The sequence below is a fragment of the Balaenoptera acutorostrata genome, chromosome X (assembly GCF_949987535.1).
Source record: "Balaenoptera acutorostrata chromosome X, mBalAcu1.1, whole genome shotgun sequence".
Taxonomy (NCBI): domain Eukaryota; kingdom Metazoa; phylum Chordata; class Mammalia; order Artiodactyla; family Balaenopteridae; genus Balaenoptera; species Balaenoptera acutorostrata.
In genome coordinates this window covers 33,628,191-33,643,227 of record NC_080085.1, presented here as the reverse complement: position 1 = coordinate 33,643,227, position 15,037 = coordinate 33,628,191, and the positions used below count along the sequence as shown (strand labels likewise).

The 15,037-nt window shown below is 39.6% G+C and overlaps 1 protein-coding gene across 13 annotated transcripts in view; it reads right to left on the bottom strand.

Annotated features, from left to right (window-relative positions):
* The window catches only part of SYTL5 (synaptotagmin like 5), a 247,856-nt gene that overhangs the window by 137,794 nt on the left and 95,025 nt on the right, over positions 1-15,037 (bottom strand). For all 13 annotated transcript variants that reach the window (XM_057537778.1, XM_057537780.1, XM_057537776.1 and 10 more), the window contains one exon: positions 376-854. In XM_057537778.1, coding sequence (XP_057393761.1) covers positions 376-494 — 119 coding nt within the window. In that variant the 5' untranslated portion in view covers positions 495-854. The remainder of the gene's footprint in view (positions 1-375; positions 855-15,037) is intronic.

The following is a 15,037-nucleotide window of genomic DNA, read 5'->3' as shown; positions in this document are numbered from 1 at the left end:
TATTATCCCTGTTTTATTGATGAGGAAACCAAGGCATGGAGAAGTTGAGTCACTGGTTCAAGGTCACACAACTAGTACATCCCAGAGCTGGTACTCAAACCTGAGCAGTCCTTCCACTTACCTATGAGTTATGATGTCACTGGAAAATTGACATTCTCATCAACATGATATTTACAGCTCAATCCCATCCTTCCTTCTAGATAAACGATAAAGTGCCAAAGATGTTTTCTAATATTTGTGCTACTGCTTGCAATCTATGAAGTCACTGACTAACACTTGTCACCAATGTGGTTGCAGTTGCCCCATTTCTGATCTAAATTGCTTCAAACAAACAGAAAGCAGTCAAGGAAGGCAGACAAGATAAAAGAACATTACCTTATTCTCTTGTCCTCTACTTTTTTCAAATATTCATCTCTCTTTAGGACTCCCAGGATCATCTCCTTCTCATGATCTAATAAAAATGACAGGTTGATGAACTCCGAGTTCTTAGACATGGTATTTCAGCAGTAGCTCTGAGTAGCAGTGGTTGAATCTTCCAGGTGAATTGATATCCACAATTCTTAAGGTCTCCCTGAGCAACCCAGAGTCACTCAGTTGCTTGATGTAGAGAGGCTTTTACAAGGTCTCTGAAGAACTGCTGATGGTAGGTAGGGATTCTTCCAGGCAACACAGAAAACAAGCTCCACTGGGATTACATTTCAAGAAAGTCATTATTCTTTTAACTGAAAAGATCTCCAAAGCCTTCGTGGTGGTGTACAGTCCGGTGGCAGCTGAGTTTCCCTAATGATGCTCAACATTAACCCAGAAAGTTACAGAGCAGGAAACAGATCCGCTGGGACAGAATCCAGAAAACACTGCGAAGGTAGAAAAAAACAAAGGAGAGGAAAATTAGGCCATTTTCCTCAGAGCACTTGTAAGAGTGTCTAATTTTTGAAACAGTGATGTACCTAACTCAAAAAACACTTTTTAATCAGTAAACATGCATTTATGAAATACTTATTGTATTTATTACCATCAAAGAGTACTTATATTTAGTTGATTCCAGGTTCTCTATGTCAATTCTGCTTCTTCCATTATAACGAGCTTCCTCTACCAGCCCCCGTTACCACCCTTGATCCATGGGTCACCGCTTTGGGACTCTAAGAGCACAGTCTGGACTGCCCACAACAGGACAGGTCCTTTAAATGGCTCCATCATGCCCTCCCGCCCTCCCTCCCTCCCCAAAATTAGGACCACCACATACAAAAGCATTGCCGGCAAAACAAATATGAACCAGTGCTGCACATATCAACCTAAACCTCTCTCACAAACATGTTGAATGAAAAAACTTAAGTTGCAGAAGAATTCATGCAGGATAATAGCATATGCATGAAGGAAATAATTTTCAAAGACATTACATCTAATTTAGGACCACATACATTTGGAGTATAAATATAAGGAAATTCATGGGGAGTTCTGAGAGATGCAATCAGAGAGGAGAACACAGGAACTTCAACTACTGGGTGATGTTTTATTCTCAATATAGGTTTATATCTTACTACGTACATGGTTATGAGCTATTCCAGCTCTGTATTACATACCGCAAAATAGATGTTTTAAAACTATCCCTTTGTCAACATAAGCTCACCAGGCCCTCTCCATCATATTAACTCTTGGGCACATTCTTTCATTGGCTTGTTACCTGGATTCTCTCTGCACATCCCCTTAAGAACGATGGCTCTTAGTGTGACCTACTGGGTTTTGTGATTTGGCATCAACCCACGACACTGTTCCTCAGCTTCCCTTCAGGTCTCTGAACTACAATCCATATGCAGGTTACACTTGGTTTGGTTGGTTCTAGCCAGGTTTCTAAGCGTAACTAGATATTTACTCAAAGGTTGCTTTCGGACCTCCCAGTTACCATAAGGTCAGGTTGACTCAAATTCTCAGATCTGAAAGGATAGGCTCTAGTCCAGGGCCTCTTTAACTTTCCAAAGTCCCCATGTGTTTGTTCTCTACATTGTATAACGAAGCCAGAACTTTGCTGAAATGGCTCAGAACTGAACTGCTTCCTAAAGACCAAGAGCTATCCCCCTTGGAGGAAACTGGCTAGGTCTCAGAGAGTGTAGACTCTCTAAATATCCTCCAGGCCTTTCCTCCATCTCCAAAGTTCTAGAGGCTACAGGGCCCAGAGGACCCCAAGATTGACATGAAGAGGAAACAACAAGGTTAAGAGTAAAAGGGGGTCTTCAGAAAGGTTTGGGGGTTTGGTTTTGTTTTTCCTTTTTTTTTAAATTGTAGTATAGTTGATTTACAATGTCGTGTTAGGTTCAGGTGTGCAGCACAGTGATGTAGTGTGTGTGTGTGTGTGTGTGTGTGTGTGTGTGTATATATATTCTTTTTCAGATTCTTTTCACATATAGGTTATTACAAAATATTGAGTATAGTTCCCTGTGCTACACATTAGGTCCTTGTTGGTTATCTATTTTATATATAGTAGTGTGTATATGTTAATCCTATCCTCCTAATTAATCCCTCCCCCCAACCCTTCCCCTTTGGTAACTGAACTTATTTAACAGAAATAGACCCACAGACATAGAAAGGTTTGGTTTTTACATCACTGTCAATTGTGGTCTCTGTCAGATAAAGAGCACAGCTGTTTTTCTAACCCTTGTGTGTCTCATCTGGTTTCATGCAGAAAGAGAAAAAGCACTTGGTAACTCAGTTAATGAATATCTTATCATCACAGCCAGGTTCACTGAAGACATATTTTGTATTTGAAATGTCAGATTTAGAATGTCCTATGTGAATATTCTATAGAATTGTATTTAGAAACTTAAGGGGTTGGGAGCTATAAAAATGCTTGACTTGAAGCTTATGGTTTTCCTCGCCTTGGGCTTAAGTTTATGCAAGTCTGCCCTCTAAAAATCCAAGAGTCTACTCATGAGGAGAATAAATGGAGGGGAGTAGTAACACCATGGGGCCAGCACAGGAAGGTGACAGAGAAGATGGGAAATGAAGCATGGATATAAGAAAAATGAAATTAGTCAGTGAGAGTTTAATTAACAAAATTAGCCCTAAATGGATTTGTACCCATCTATACCTGGATTGCTAGAGATGATTTATAAATGAGTGACCAAGGAGATCAGAAGTAGCCAAAATTTTATCAAGAAAATCAGGATGTTTCCTCCAGAAGCCAGGACCGGACTGTGAGTATAATTTACTAACATGGAATGGAAATGGTGGTCATCCAGCCCTTCTGGAGAAATACAGGGTGGAGCAGAGGAGACAATACGCTTGGGCAGAGAGAGAGGAGTTCCAAGGAGCTAGACGCTGATGGTGCCCATCCGGACTCTGACCAGAGCAGAAGCATTTGGGCCTCAAGATGAAAATAACCTATTTATTCCTGGTAGTACACGTTCCATGTTGGGTGATGAGGCTTCAGTCTGACAAATTTTCATGTCATGAATCACTCAAAGCAGACAACTGTTTCCTCTTGCTTGACTTTTACTTCCTTCTGGACACTTCTGGTTTAAGTTGGCTTCCCCTAGAGCTCTCCCTTCAGAGAGTGGATGCCCTGGTCCTGCCAATGGAACCCTCTGTGTCTGGTTTGAACCCATGTCTGATCCGTTCTCTGGATGCTGACCAAATCACATTTCTGAGCCTTTGGAGAACCAGCATCTGGGTTGTGATAAGTTTACTTAAGTATGCACCTTTCCCCCCCCCGACCCCCGGCCGTGCCGCACGGCATGTGGGATCTTAGTTCCCTGACCAGGTATTGAACCCGTGCCCCCTGCATTGGAAGCTTGGAGTCTTAACCCCTGGACCGCCAGGGAAGTCCCAGTGTGTACCATTTTTGGGTGCCTGTTTTCAGCTAGTTCATAGCCCCTCCTGTTGAATCCCTTACCCACTATGTACACACTTTAATCAAGTGAAAAAATGAGTAAAAATAATCACGAGTGCATTTTATCTAGAGGTGATTCTCATTCGTTTAGTTAAATGTACCCAACACTAGTCAGGAGAGATGAGTTCATTTTTATTTTATTCTTCAAAACCTTCACTTAAACAGATCGCTCTCCTTTAACGTTTCAGATACAGATTTTTCCCTCTCTGGCCAGTAGCCTTGCCGAACTGAGCTAAAATATTTAAAAAGATGACAAGATGGTTTGCATGTCATTCTGCTGCCTTTCAGCATAGATAGCTCAGGACAGGTCATTAAGTCTGCTCAGTGCCACACAAGATGCGATAATCAAAAATTCTCACAGCATCACACAAAGACATAAGTTTCTTAAAAAGCATCTGTTTTGAGTAACACACACCTAAAATTAATAGAGGGCTGGTATTTTAGTCAAAGGAAAGGGTATATCTGAATGTATCTCATTATGGGGTACTTGAAATGCAGCTTTAAAAATAGTAAGTTTTACAAATATAAAATGGGAGTACTTGATATTCTGGATTGGCCAACACATTTCCAAGTCAATGATATAAAAAAAAAAGGAAGATGATGGAGGAACTGTTGTAGATTAAGAGACCAAAGAGCCATATAACCAAATAACTAAATACAATACATAAACCTTGATTATTTAGATTAGATCTTTTAGAACAAGAGTTATAAAAAAACATTCTTAGGACAATGAGGAAATTTGAATATGGACCAGATAGTAGATATTACGAAATTACTAGCTCTTTTAAGTATGACAATGATATTGTGGTTATTAATAAGAATATTGTTTAAAATGTTTTTACTCTTAGAAGATGCATAATGAAGTATTTAGTTGATAAGTGTGATATTTGTAACTTATTTTCAAATAATTTCAAAAAAGTATTAACTATAGAGATAAAGCAAATATGGCAAAATGTTAGCAACTGCAGAACCCAGTCGGCAAGTCCATGAGTGTTCACTGTACTTCTTCCAATATTTCTGTATGTATGAACATTTTCATTAAAAAACTGAAAGGAAACACATGGGGAAAGTGATAATGGTAAATGAAAGCCTTCAAAATTATATTTATGATGACAACTACACTGTGTGCTATAGACATTATGTGTCCCCTCAAAATTAATATGTTGAAACCTAATCCCCTATGTGATGGTATTTGGAGGTGGAGCCTTTGGGAGGTGATTAGGTCATGAGAGTGGAGCCCTCATGAATGACAAAGGCTCCCTCCTCCCTTCTGCCCTGTAAGGACACAGGAAGAAGTCAGCATCTAAAAGCCAGGAAGTGGGCCCTCACAAAACACCAAATATGCCAGCACCTTCATCTTGGACTTCCCAGCCTCCAGAACTGTGAGAAATTAATGTTTGTTGTTTAAGCCACCCATGGTATTTTTGTTGTAGCAGCTCAAACAGACTGAGATACTGTGTATCATTTTCTACAGAAAAATGCATTAGAAATTAGCATATAAAGCAATTATACTCCAATAAAGATATTAAAAAAAGAGAAATTAGAATAACTATAAATTATTTTTTAAATGACTGAATAACATTTCCTAACCTCAGGTGGGTAATTTATATCTCAAGACCTCTAGGAAGGATGACATGTCACAAATGATCCCCTATACATTTTATCGTCTTCACAAAACAACCATAAGATACACAGTGATAACTGCTAAGGAAGCTATAACCCAGTCTTATCCCAAGATTTATCTTTGTGAAGAATGTTTTTAGCTATGCTTCTTCCATCATTTAAGAAGGTTATGAGACAGATAAGAAAAATTCATTGCACTGTTACTTAGTTATAAATTCAGCTAGTCACAAAAAAAAACCCACAATAACATGCTCATTTAAAAAAATGTAATGCCAGAGGGACTATAACAGTTATGAAACAGAGACAATGATAACTTAGCTCTTTTGCAGGCAACTGTTTCTAATGCAATATGAAGGACATTAACTCCAAGAATTTTACCACTGGAGGTGATTTGGCAACATGTATCATGTTTAAAAATGTGCAGGAACTTGACCCACCAATTCCAAGTATAAAATGTACCCTTAGGAACTAGTAAGGCACTTGCGAGATTTGCCATAGCACTGCTTGATAGCTGAAAATTGTAAACAATGTCAGATAACAGGAAATGGGCACACCGATATAACTTAATATATTTATTAAGGTGGAAATATGCATACTATATGTCAAGTTAAAAAAATCAGGTTATTGAACAACGTGTATCATACAATCCTTCTTTAAAAAAATAAAACATGGGCTTCCCTGGTGGCGCAGTGGTTGAGAATCCGCCTGCCAATGCAGGGGACACGGGTTCGAGCCCTGCTCTGGGAAGATCCCACGTGCCGCGGAGCAACTGGGCCCGTGAGCCACAACTACTGAGCCTGCGCATCTGGAGCCTGTGCTCCGCAACAAGAGAGGCCGCAACAGTGAGAGGCCCGCGCACCGCGATGAAGAGTGGCCCCCGCTTGCCGCAACTGGAGAAAGCCCTCGCACAGAAACGAAGACCCAACACAGCCAAAATAAATAAATTAATTAATTAATTAAATTTAAAAAAATAATAATAAATAAAACATGCTTACATACCAACTGAAAAAAAAATAAAATGTTTCTGGAAGTGCTCTTAGGATGAAATTAATACAAATAAAATTAACTTCCTGTTTACCTGTTACTGTGTGACAACACAACAGTGAGATGGATTTTCAGCGCGCTTATAGGGATGTTTAGGATGCTTAGAAAAACCAGCTAAATAACACTTGCAAAATTCACTTGGGAGTGCCTTTCAAACAGATGAGCAGGCAAGACTACACATGACTGTCAAGAGGTGAGAACTGCCAGAGGGATAAAGATGCTATGAGGAGAGAAATGAATAGTTCCTTTGCTATGAATCCCAAGCTGAAAGACTCAAAGGCAGATGCTACAGAATTGCAGGCATTTCTTTTCTTGTTTTAAATAAATTTATGTATTTTATTTATTCATTTTTGGCTGCATTGGGTCTTCGTTGCTGTGTGCGGGCTTTCTCTAGTTGCGGCAAGCGGGGGCTACTCTTCATTGCGGTGCACAGGCTTCTCATTGCGGTGGCTTCTCTTGTTGCGGAGCATGGGCTCTAGGCCCGCAGGCTCAGTAGTTATTGCTCGCGGGCTCTAGAGCGCAGGCTGAGTAGCTGTGGTGCACGGGCTTAGCTGCTCCGTGGCATGTGGGATCTTCCTGGACCAGGGCTCGAATCCGTGTCCCCTGCATTGGCAGGCAGATTCTTTTTTTTTTTTTAATTTATTTTTAATTTATTTACTTTTGGCTGCCTTGGGTCTTCGTTGCTGTGCGTGGGTTTTCTCTAGTTGTGGTGAGCGGGGGCTACTCTTCGTTGCGGTGTGCAGGCTTCTCCTTGCGGTGGCTTCTCTTGTTGCAGAGCACGGGCTCTAGGCGTGCGGGTTTCAGTAGTTGTGGCACTTGGGCTCATTAGTTGTGGCTCGCGGGCTCTAGAGCACAGGCTCAGTAGTTGCGGCGCATGGGCTTAGTGGCTCCACAGCCTGTGGGATCTTCCCGGACCAGGGCTTGAACCCGTGTCCCCTGCATTGGCAGGGGGATTCTTAACCACTGCGCCACCAGGGAAGTCCCTGGCAGGCAGATTCTTAACCACTGCGCCACCAGGGAAGCCCAGGCATTTATTTTCAATAGAGCAGTTTCTTCTCACGTGGACAAGTCTGTGTGGCACATTCCATGGGAGTGCAGTAGTTGAATTTTTTTTTCAAAATGGTATTGATTCTCCGATCAGTAATAGGAAGGTCAACTAACAATACCATCAGCTTTATAGTGATTCTCCAACAACAGCATCCTCAAAATGTCCCACAACAGCTAATACTGAGATAACTCAACTAATCCTTATGACGCTCTTGCAGAATCAAGTCTAATACCCCCATTTTATAGATGAGAAAACTGAGACAGAGAGAAATTAACTAACATGCCCAAAGTCACACAGTCAGTAAGTAACTCAGAACAATCTGGTTTCAAGGACCCTGCTTCCAACCATGACAGTGACTGCCTCTCAGGGCCTCCATGGAACAACAGAACCCCACAACTTCTCAGAATCTTTAACACTCTGATGTTCATTGTGAATTTTCACAGAACTCTCAGTCTGGAAAAAGATATTTAACATTATTGGTTCTTAATCTTGGCATCATGTATTTTGATATTTTTAAAGAGAAGACTGTCTATCTTAAAAAAAAACTGGTTAGGAAAAAACATAAATAAATTCAAGAGAGAAAGATTTGAAAGAAAAATTAGAAGACACACTTAGATCATAATATCTGGTAGTTCCCCTGCATGTTTTTTAACTATCAAGACCTATACAATTCTGTATTGCCAAAAAAGTTTCACAAAACAGACCATATATAAATTGTAAATATCTGTACAAAGGAAGCCAGTAATAAAGTGAAAAGAAACAAGAGACAAGCTGGGAGAATAAGATTTGTTCCATATAAACCAGAAAAAGGATTAATATCTAGAAAATATAAAGAGCTCCTACAAATTACAAGAAAATAAACCAGTAAAATGAGGGGCAAAAATACAAACATGTAACCCACAGTATTAGCAATTCACAAGCAATTCACATAAACATGAAAAGATGCTTATTTAGCTCACTAGTCATTCAATGCAAATTACAAGGAGAACACTTTTTAGTTTTCCTATTAGATTATGAAAATGTAAAAAAACAAAAATCAATTATCATCCAGTGTTTGGTGAGGGTGCGTGGAAATGGGCATACTCATGCCCCATTGGTGGAAGTGGAGATAGGTTCAACCCTTAGCTGAGAGAGAATTCTCCATGGGCTCTTCCATATTTACATGTCTTGTGAGCAGAGGCACTAAATGGTCTTTTGTTCTGGACGATCCTTCCAGAAATGTTTGCAGAGTGACCAGTAAAAGACATAGTATGTCTCTCTCTGGAGCAAAGGGAAGATTTGCTTACAATTTGTTTAGTAAAGCAAAACTCTCCCTCAAGGGCAGATGGCAGATTTGCTTGTGGTCCACTGTAAAAAATTTGGATACATGTTCAGGGTTCCTCAGCTGTTACGCAAATCCACTGCATGCGCAATTTTCACCTGGGCACTTGCGGGCAAGGGGAACCAACACAAACGTGAAGCTCACGAGAGTTGCTGTGAGGAATAAAATACATTGTATATGACCCAGGAATGTGTGTCTTCAATCACCAAACGTAAAACAGTGACAGGCCTACTTCTTAGCTTGAAAGTAGGGTAAAATCTCACAGCCTTTATGGTTCCTGTCAACCTTTTTAGAGGATGAATTGAATTTTTCAAAATTGGTCAAAGGGTACAAGATTTCAGTTATGTTAGATGATTAGCTCCTAAGGATCTACAGGACAGCCCAGTGCCCACAGCTAACAACACTGTGCTGTTTATTTAAAACTTTGCTACGTGTTAGCATGAATACACAATACATACATACATACATAAATTGGATGAGGGAAAACTTTTGGAGGTGATGGATATGTTTACGGCATTGTGGTGATGGTTTCATAGGTGTATACTTACCTCCAAACTCATTAAGTTGTATACATTAAATACGTACAGCTTTTTTACGTCAATCGTACCTCAATAAAGTTTTTTAAATTAAGTTTTGAATGTTTTTGACCACTTTTAAGAATCTATCTTACAGAAAAATTAATACCTGTGTGTACATATGAGGATAATGTAGAGATATTCATTACAGCATAACCATCAAGAGTGAAAATTCTGAAATAGCCTGAAGTTATAGTAATATCATGGTACATATTGAAGTGAGGTATTTAAAAATATATATTGACATGTAAATAACTAAGTTACATTGTTAGTTGAAAACAGAAGGATATTCATGCTTTTAAATGCATACAGATGTAATGTAATGCGGTCAGTATACACACATATAATACATGTAAATGTATAGGTAAAGGCACAGGATGATATATACTGATCTGTTAATCATGTTGCCTATAAAGATGGTAGCTGGATTGTCAAGGGTTGGAGAAGAGATGAAAGGGGGCTTGTTTACATATTGTTTTTTATTTTATACATGTTCATATAATCATATATTATTTATGTCTTTAAAAATTTTTAAGAAGCGATAAGGTGTGGTTAGAAGCAAAAGAGAGAGAAGCCAAAAATAATGTTTTAAATGTGATCTTAGAAGAATACAGGTGACACTGCCAGCAACAGGGAAGTTGGGGAGATGTGCTGGTTTGGGTGGGTGATAATCGATTTTGGTTTTAGACATGTTGTGAAATAGGTGATACCAACCCTGACTCTTCAGCATCAGTTTCCTGCCTCCATTCTTGCTCTCCTACATCAGATTCTTCCAAAACATAAATGAGACCATTGTCACTCCTATGCTTAAATCCTTCAGTGTCTTTCCTTTGCCCTTAAAAGTTCAAACTTGCTTAATATGGTTTAAAAAAAAAAAACCCTTCAGGATCCAGCTCTTGCCTATCCCTCTCTCTCATATCTATCCTTTAACCACACTCAACACTTCATTCCTCTAAAGAAGCCATGGTCTTCTTCACCTCCAGATCTTCCAATTTGCAAGACTCTCTGCCTGGAACACTTTCCCCCTCCCCTCATCTTCTAACTGCTAAGCATCCACAGGTATCTGCTTAAATGCCTCTTAGTCTAGCTCAGGTATCTGTGAGAGGCTGAATAATGGCCCCCAAGATGATCATGTCCTCGTCACTAGAACCTGTGCGTATGTGACTAGGTCAAGGATCTTGCGATGGGGAAATTATCCTAGATCATCCAGATGGGCCTAATGTAATCACAAGGGCCCTTACAAGATGGAGGTAGTACAGTTAAAGTTAGAAAAGGAAGTGTGATGAAATAAGCAGAGGTCGGAGTGATGGGTCTTCAAAGATGGAGAAAGGGGCCCTGAGCCAAGGAATGCAGGCAGCTCCTAGAAGCTGGAAAAGGCAAGGAAATGGATTCTCCCCTGGAGCCTCCAGAGGAAATACAGTCCTGCCAACCCCATGATTTTAGCTTCATAAGACTCATTTCAGACTTCTAATGAATGAGATGAAAAAAATCAGACATTTGAGAAGGAACACCTAAAATAAAAATCTCAGCGTGAGGTGATGCTCTATGCCGAAATGGAGTGTAAAAAACAAACTAAACCCTGAGCAGATGCTTGAGATGAAGAAGTTGGACAATATTCCAGCTCTGTGGCAGCCGCTGCACTGCTAGTGGATTTAGAGTGGAATGTACTACTGACATCACTGTACATGACATTATGGTGGCCTCCTTACCATGGATGCCTTCTTGTTAACCTGTGGTAGTTTCTCTTTAATCAGACAAAGAGTTAACCTTCTTCTAATAATTCTATGTTACAGAATTTCATTAAATATTGCCACCCTTAGAGCAGATGTATGGAAAATAAACAGAAAAAATTCTGTTTCAGTCCATTAAAAAAAAATTACCAGGGAGAATATGAGGACAAGAGAACGCTCCATCATACAAAATGTAGGAAGAAGACCAATGATCGGCATTTCCTTGGAAACCTTCAATGAAAGTGGAGCTTATTAGCTCCAAATACAACATGTACAATCATTCCTTCATGTTTGCTAGCTGATGCTCAGTAACAAACCACCCCCAAAACTTAGCAGCTTAAAACAAAAACTTATCTTTTTACAGTTTTGTGGATTGACTGGGCTTAACTGGGAAGCACACGTTTGGAATCTCCTACAAGACTACAGTCAAAGGGCAGGTGGGGCTGAAAGTCACCGGAAGACCAGACTAGGTGGGATGTTAAGGATGACTTACTCACATAACTGGCAGTTGATGTCAGCTACTGGCTGGGAGCACAGCTGGGGCAGTGGACCACAACACCTATACGTAGCTTCTCCCTCATGGTGATTGCTGGGTAGTCAAGACTTTGTACATGGCAGCTGTCTTCCCCCAGAGCAAGTGTTCTACCCAAGCAGAAACTGCAAGATATCTTAGGACTTACCATTACTTCTGCCATGTTTTCTTTGTCAAGTCAATCACAAAAGCCATCTCAGATTGAAGGGGGTGAATCAGATTCCAAAGGAATGGGAGTAGCAAAGAATTTGTGGCCCTTTTAGTTTCCCATGTCTTACTTCCTCATATACAGGATATGGAAGTTTGTGGTTACCAGGAATTTGAAGACCAAGGATCACGCATGCTTCCAGTTCTTGATGGGCATGGAAAAACTGCATGTGTACCATGACTCTCTATTTTTTGTTAATGGCTCAGTACAAGTGTAGGCACTTTTAGCTATACAAAGAGAAGTAAGCAGGGTTTGAAATGCTCAGCTATTCAGACATTAGAACACAAGAGTCATTATTATTTTACACACACAGATGCATAAATCAGTGAAATGGTAGCACAGTCAGCAGAAGTGTAAATTATTTGAAACTCTTCTATAAACAAACAGTATCAAGGGTACTGGTGGGTATTGGGAGAAAACTGGTTCCAATGGGTTCCAGGGACTCATGAAAGGGTAATAGAACAAGAGAAGAGAATGTTCTCAATGCAGGGCCTGGCGAGTAAAACTAAAGGCTCCTCAAAGTATTTCTGCAAGACTTGTGGATGCCCCATTATTTGCAGTAGAGACTCAAACTTTTTTGAGGGACAGTTGATACCTTAGGCAATCAACAATGACTATAGGGAAAAAATATGTATGTTCTATGTAGAAAAAATACATATATTCTAATGGACAAAGGGGGGGGGTTAATTTCAGGGATTCATCAACTGTAGTCAGCAGAAGATTTTATAGTCCATGGCGTAAGCAATGCTAATACAAAGCCCTCAGAATCAAAGGCTGGCTCTATGTAGCCTCTCAGAGTTGGTGTTGTAGAAAACATGGGGCTTTGGAAACTAATGGGATTCATTCTACTCGCTGAGAGGATAACATAGACAAGCTACTCTAAGTTTTTGTATCTCAGTTTATTCAGCTGTAAAATGGGAATATTAACATCCACTTCCTTGGTTTGTTGTGAATCTTAAAATGAATTAATGTATACAAAGTGCCTAGCACAGTATCTGGCACCTAACAGATGCTCAAAACATTTTAGACCTCTCCATCCTTTCTGTTCTTACACTGAAATAGCAGTGTCATTTAAAAAGATCAGTAAAAACATACCTCCATTCCCTTCAATTCACAAAATTCCCAAAGGTCTCTCTCTCTAGCTTCCTAGACTTTCTATTAAGAATTTACAAACTTCTTAGCAATTGCTTAGAAATGCCACTATTTTTATTAAAATAATAAGATTTTTAATAATGCTAAGGTTCTTTGACATATGATAACATGCCAGAAGGTTCATAACATGAAGGTAAGTGGAAAAACTCAGGACATAAAGCTACTTATACGGTATGATTCCAAATGTGCTAAAGGAAATACATACACAACTAAATATTACAGAAAATAGAATGAAAGGAAATAAGTCAAAATATTAAGTTTATCTCTGGTTAGTTATATTATAGCTGTATTTTAGTTTCTTCTTTATAATTGTCTTCATTTCCATGTTTCTACAATAAATACATATTACTTATAAAATCAGTTTAAAAAAACAGCAAATGTCATTGCTGTCAAAACTATATTCTAGCCATATTAGCTCAACTTCATATGCCATGATACACAATGCATATATCCACTGATCATGCTTGACTGCTGAACAGGGAAAACAATCAGTAGTAGAGTCATCCGGCTTTGTGGTTAATAATAAATGTATTTTTAAAATAACGCTTAATTCACGAAGGCATTTTCAGTCTGGAAAAAAAACAAAACCAAAGAACAGATACAAAGGGTTACAAAGCATAGAAATGTTCGTGCAATAAACTGCTGGAGCTAGGGAATACATAGATGAAGAAAGCATGGGCTCTGTTCCCAAAGAGCTTGTCTATTTTGTAGTGGAGACAGATAAAAACATTAAAAAAACAAAACAAAAAAAACACAGTCATAAATGCCAACTTGGCTTTGAGACGCAAAAAAAAGGACAATTGGGAAAAGGAAAGTGGTCATAGTAGAATGTGAAGAGAGTAAATATGAAAAGTCACAAGTACACATGACTAGCCCAGGGAAACAGTGAATAATCCCAGGGCTGGGGTCTGAGTTCACGGTGGAGAGGTGAGAGGAAGGAGTGCCAGCCAGGGATGAATTTGGTGCCCAAATAAAGCACCTGGACTTTATCCAGTGTTTTCCAAACTGTGTCTGTGGGGATGGTTTCTTAGGAAACACAGCAAGGTAGGTTACATGGCCAAGCCTGTGACGCCGATCCCTGCTTCAAACAGAGCAGCCCTGCTTTTATCTGTTCTATCAGTTGGATTTCCTGGCAGGATTTTATTTGAAGAAAGACTTCCATGACCTTAAAAAGTCTGAAAACTGCTCGCATGCCATCAAACTGTTGAATGCTTTTAAGCCAAGGAATAGCACAGTCAGATTTCTATTATAGATGTGTGTTTTGAAAGACATCAGTACTGAGTGATTGTCTGAGAGAGTAGAGGTTATGGGCACAGTGAGGAGACTTGGGCAGGAGGGCCAGGGAGAGATTGGGAACTAAAGCTGTGTTAGTGGGAAAGGAACAAAGGGTCATTTTTCAGATATTTGGGAATGATCTAATAAGGTCCAGTTACCAACTGGATGTGGCTGATGAGGAAGAGGGAAGAGACTGACTCTGAGGTTTCCGGCATGGAGAACTGCAAAGAATCTTACATTTTAGTGTACATAAGAACCACCTATGGTGTTTGTTCAAAAATAGATTCCTGAGGTTCCATCTCCAGAGATCCTGATTCAAGAGGACTGGGGTAAAGCCTAGGAACGTTGATGGTAATACTATTCACAGAGACAGAGGATACAGGATAAAAAAGGTTGAGAGAAAAAAACTTAATTAAAATTTGAAGATGTTGGGGTCCAGGAGCTTAGGAGGCAAATATCAAAACCAAAGACCTGTCCAGAAGGGCATTGGAATATGGAACTAGAGTTTATCAGAGAAGTCTACACTAGAGGGGTTTAACTGAGAATCACTGGTACCTACATTATGGCTGAAATCATGCAAGTAAGAATACACAAGAAGAGAAGAGGGCCAGGGATAAGATCATGAGGAACAATAGTTTTTAAAGAA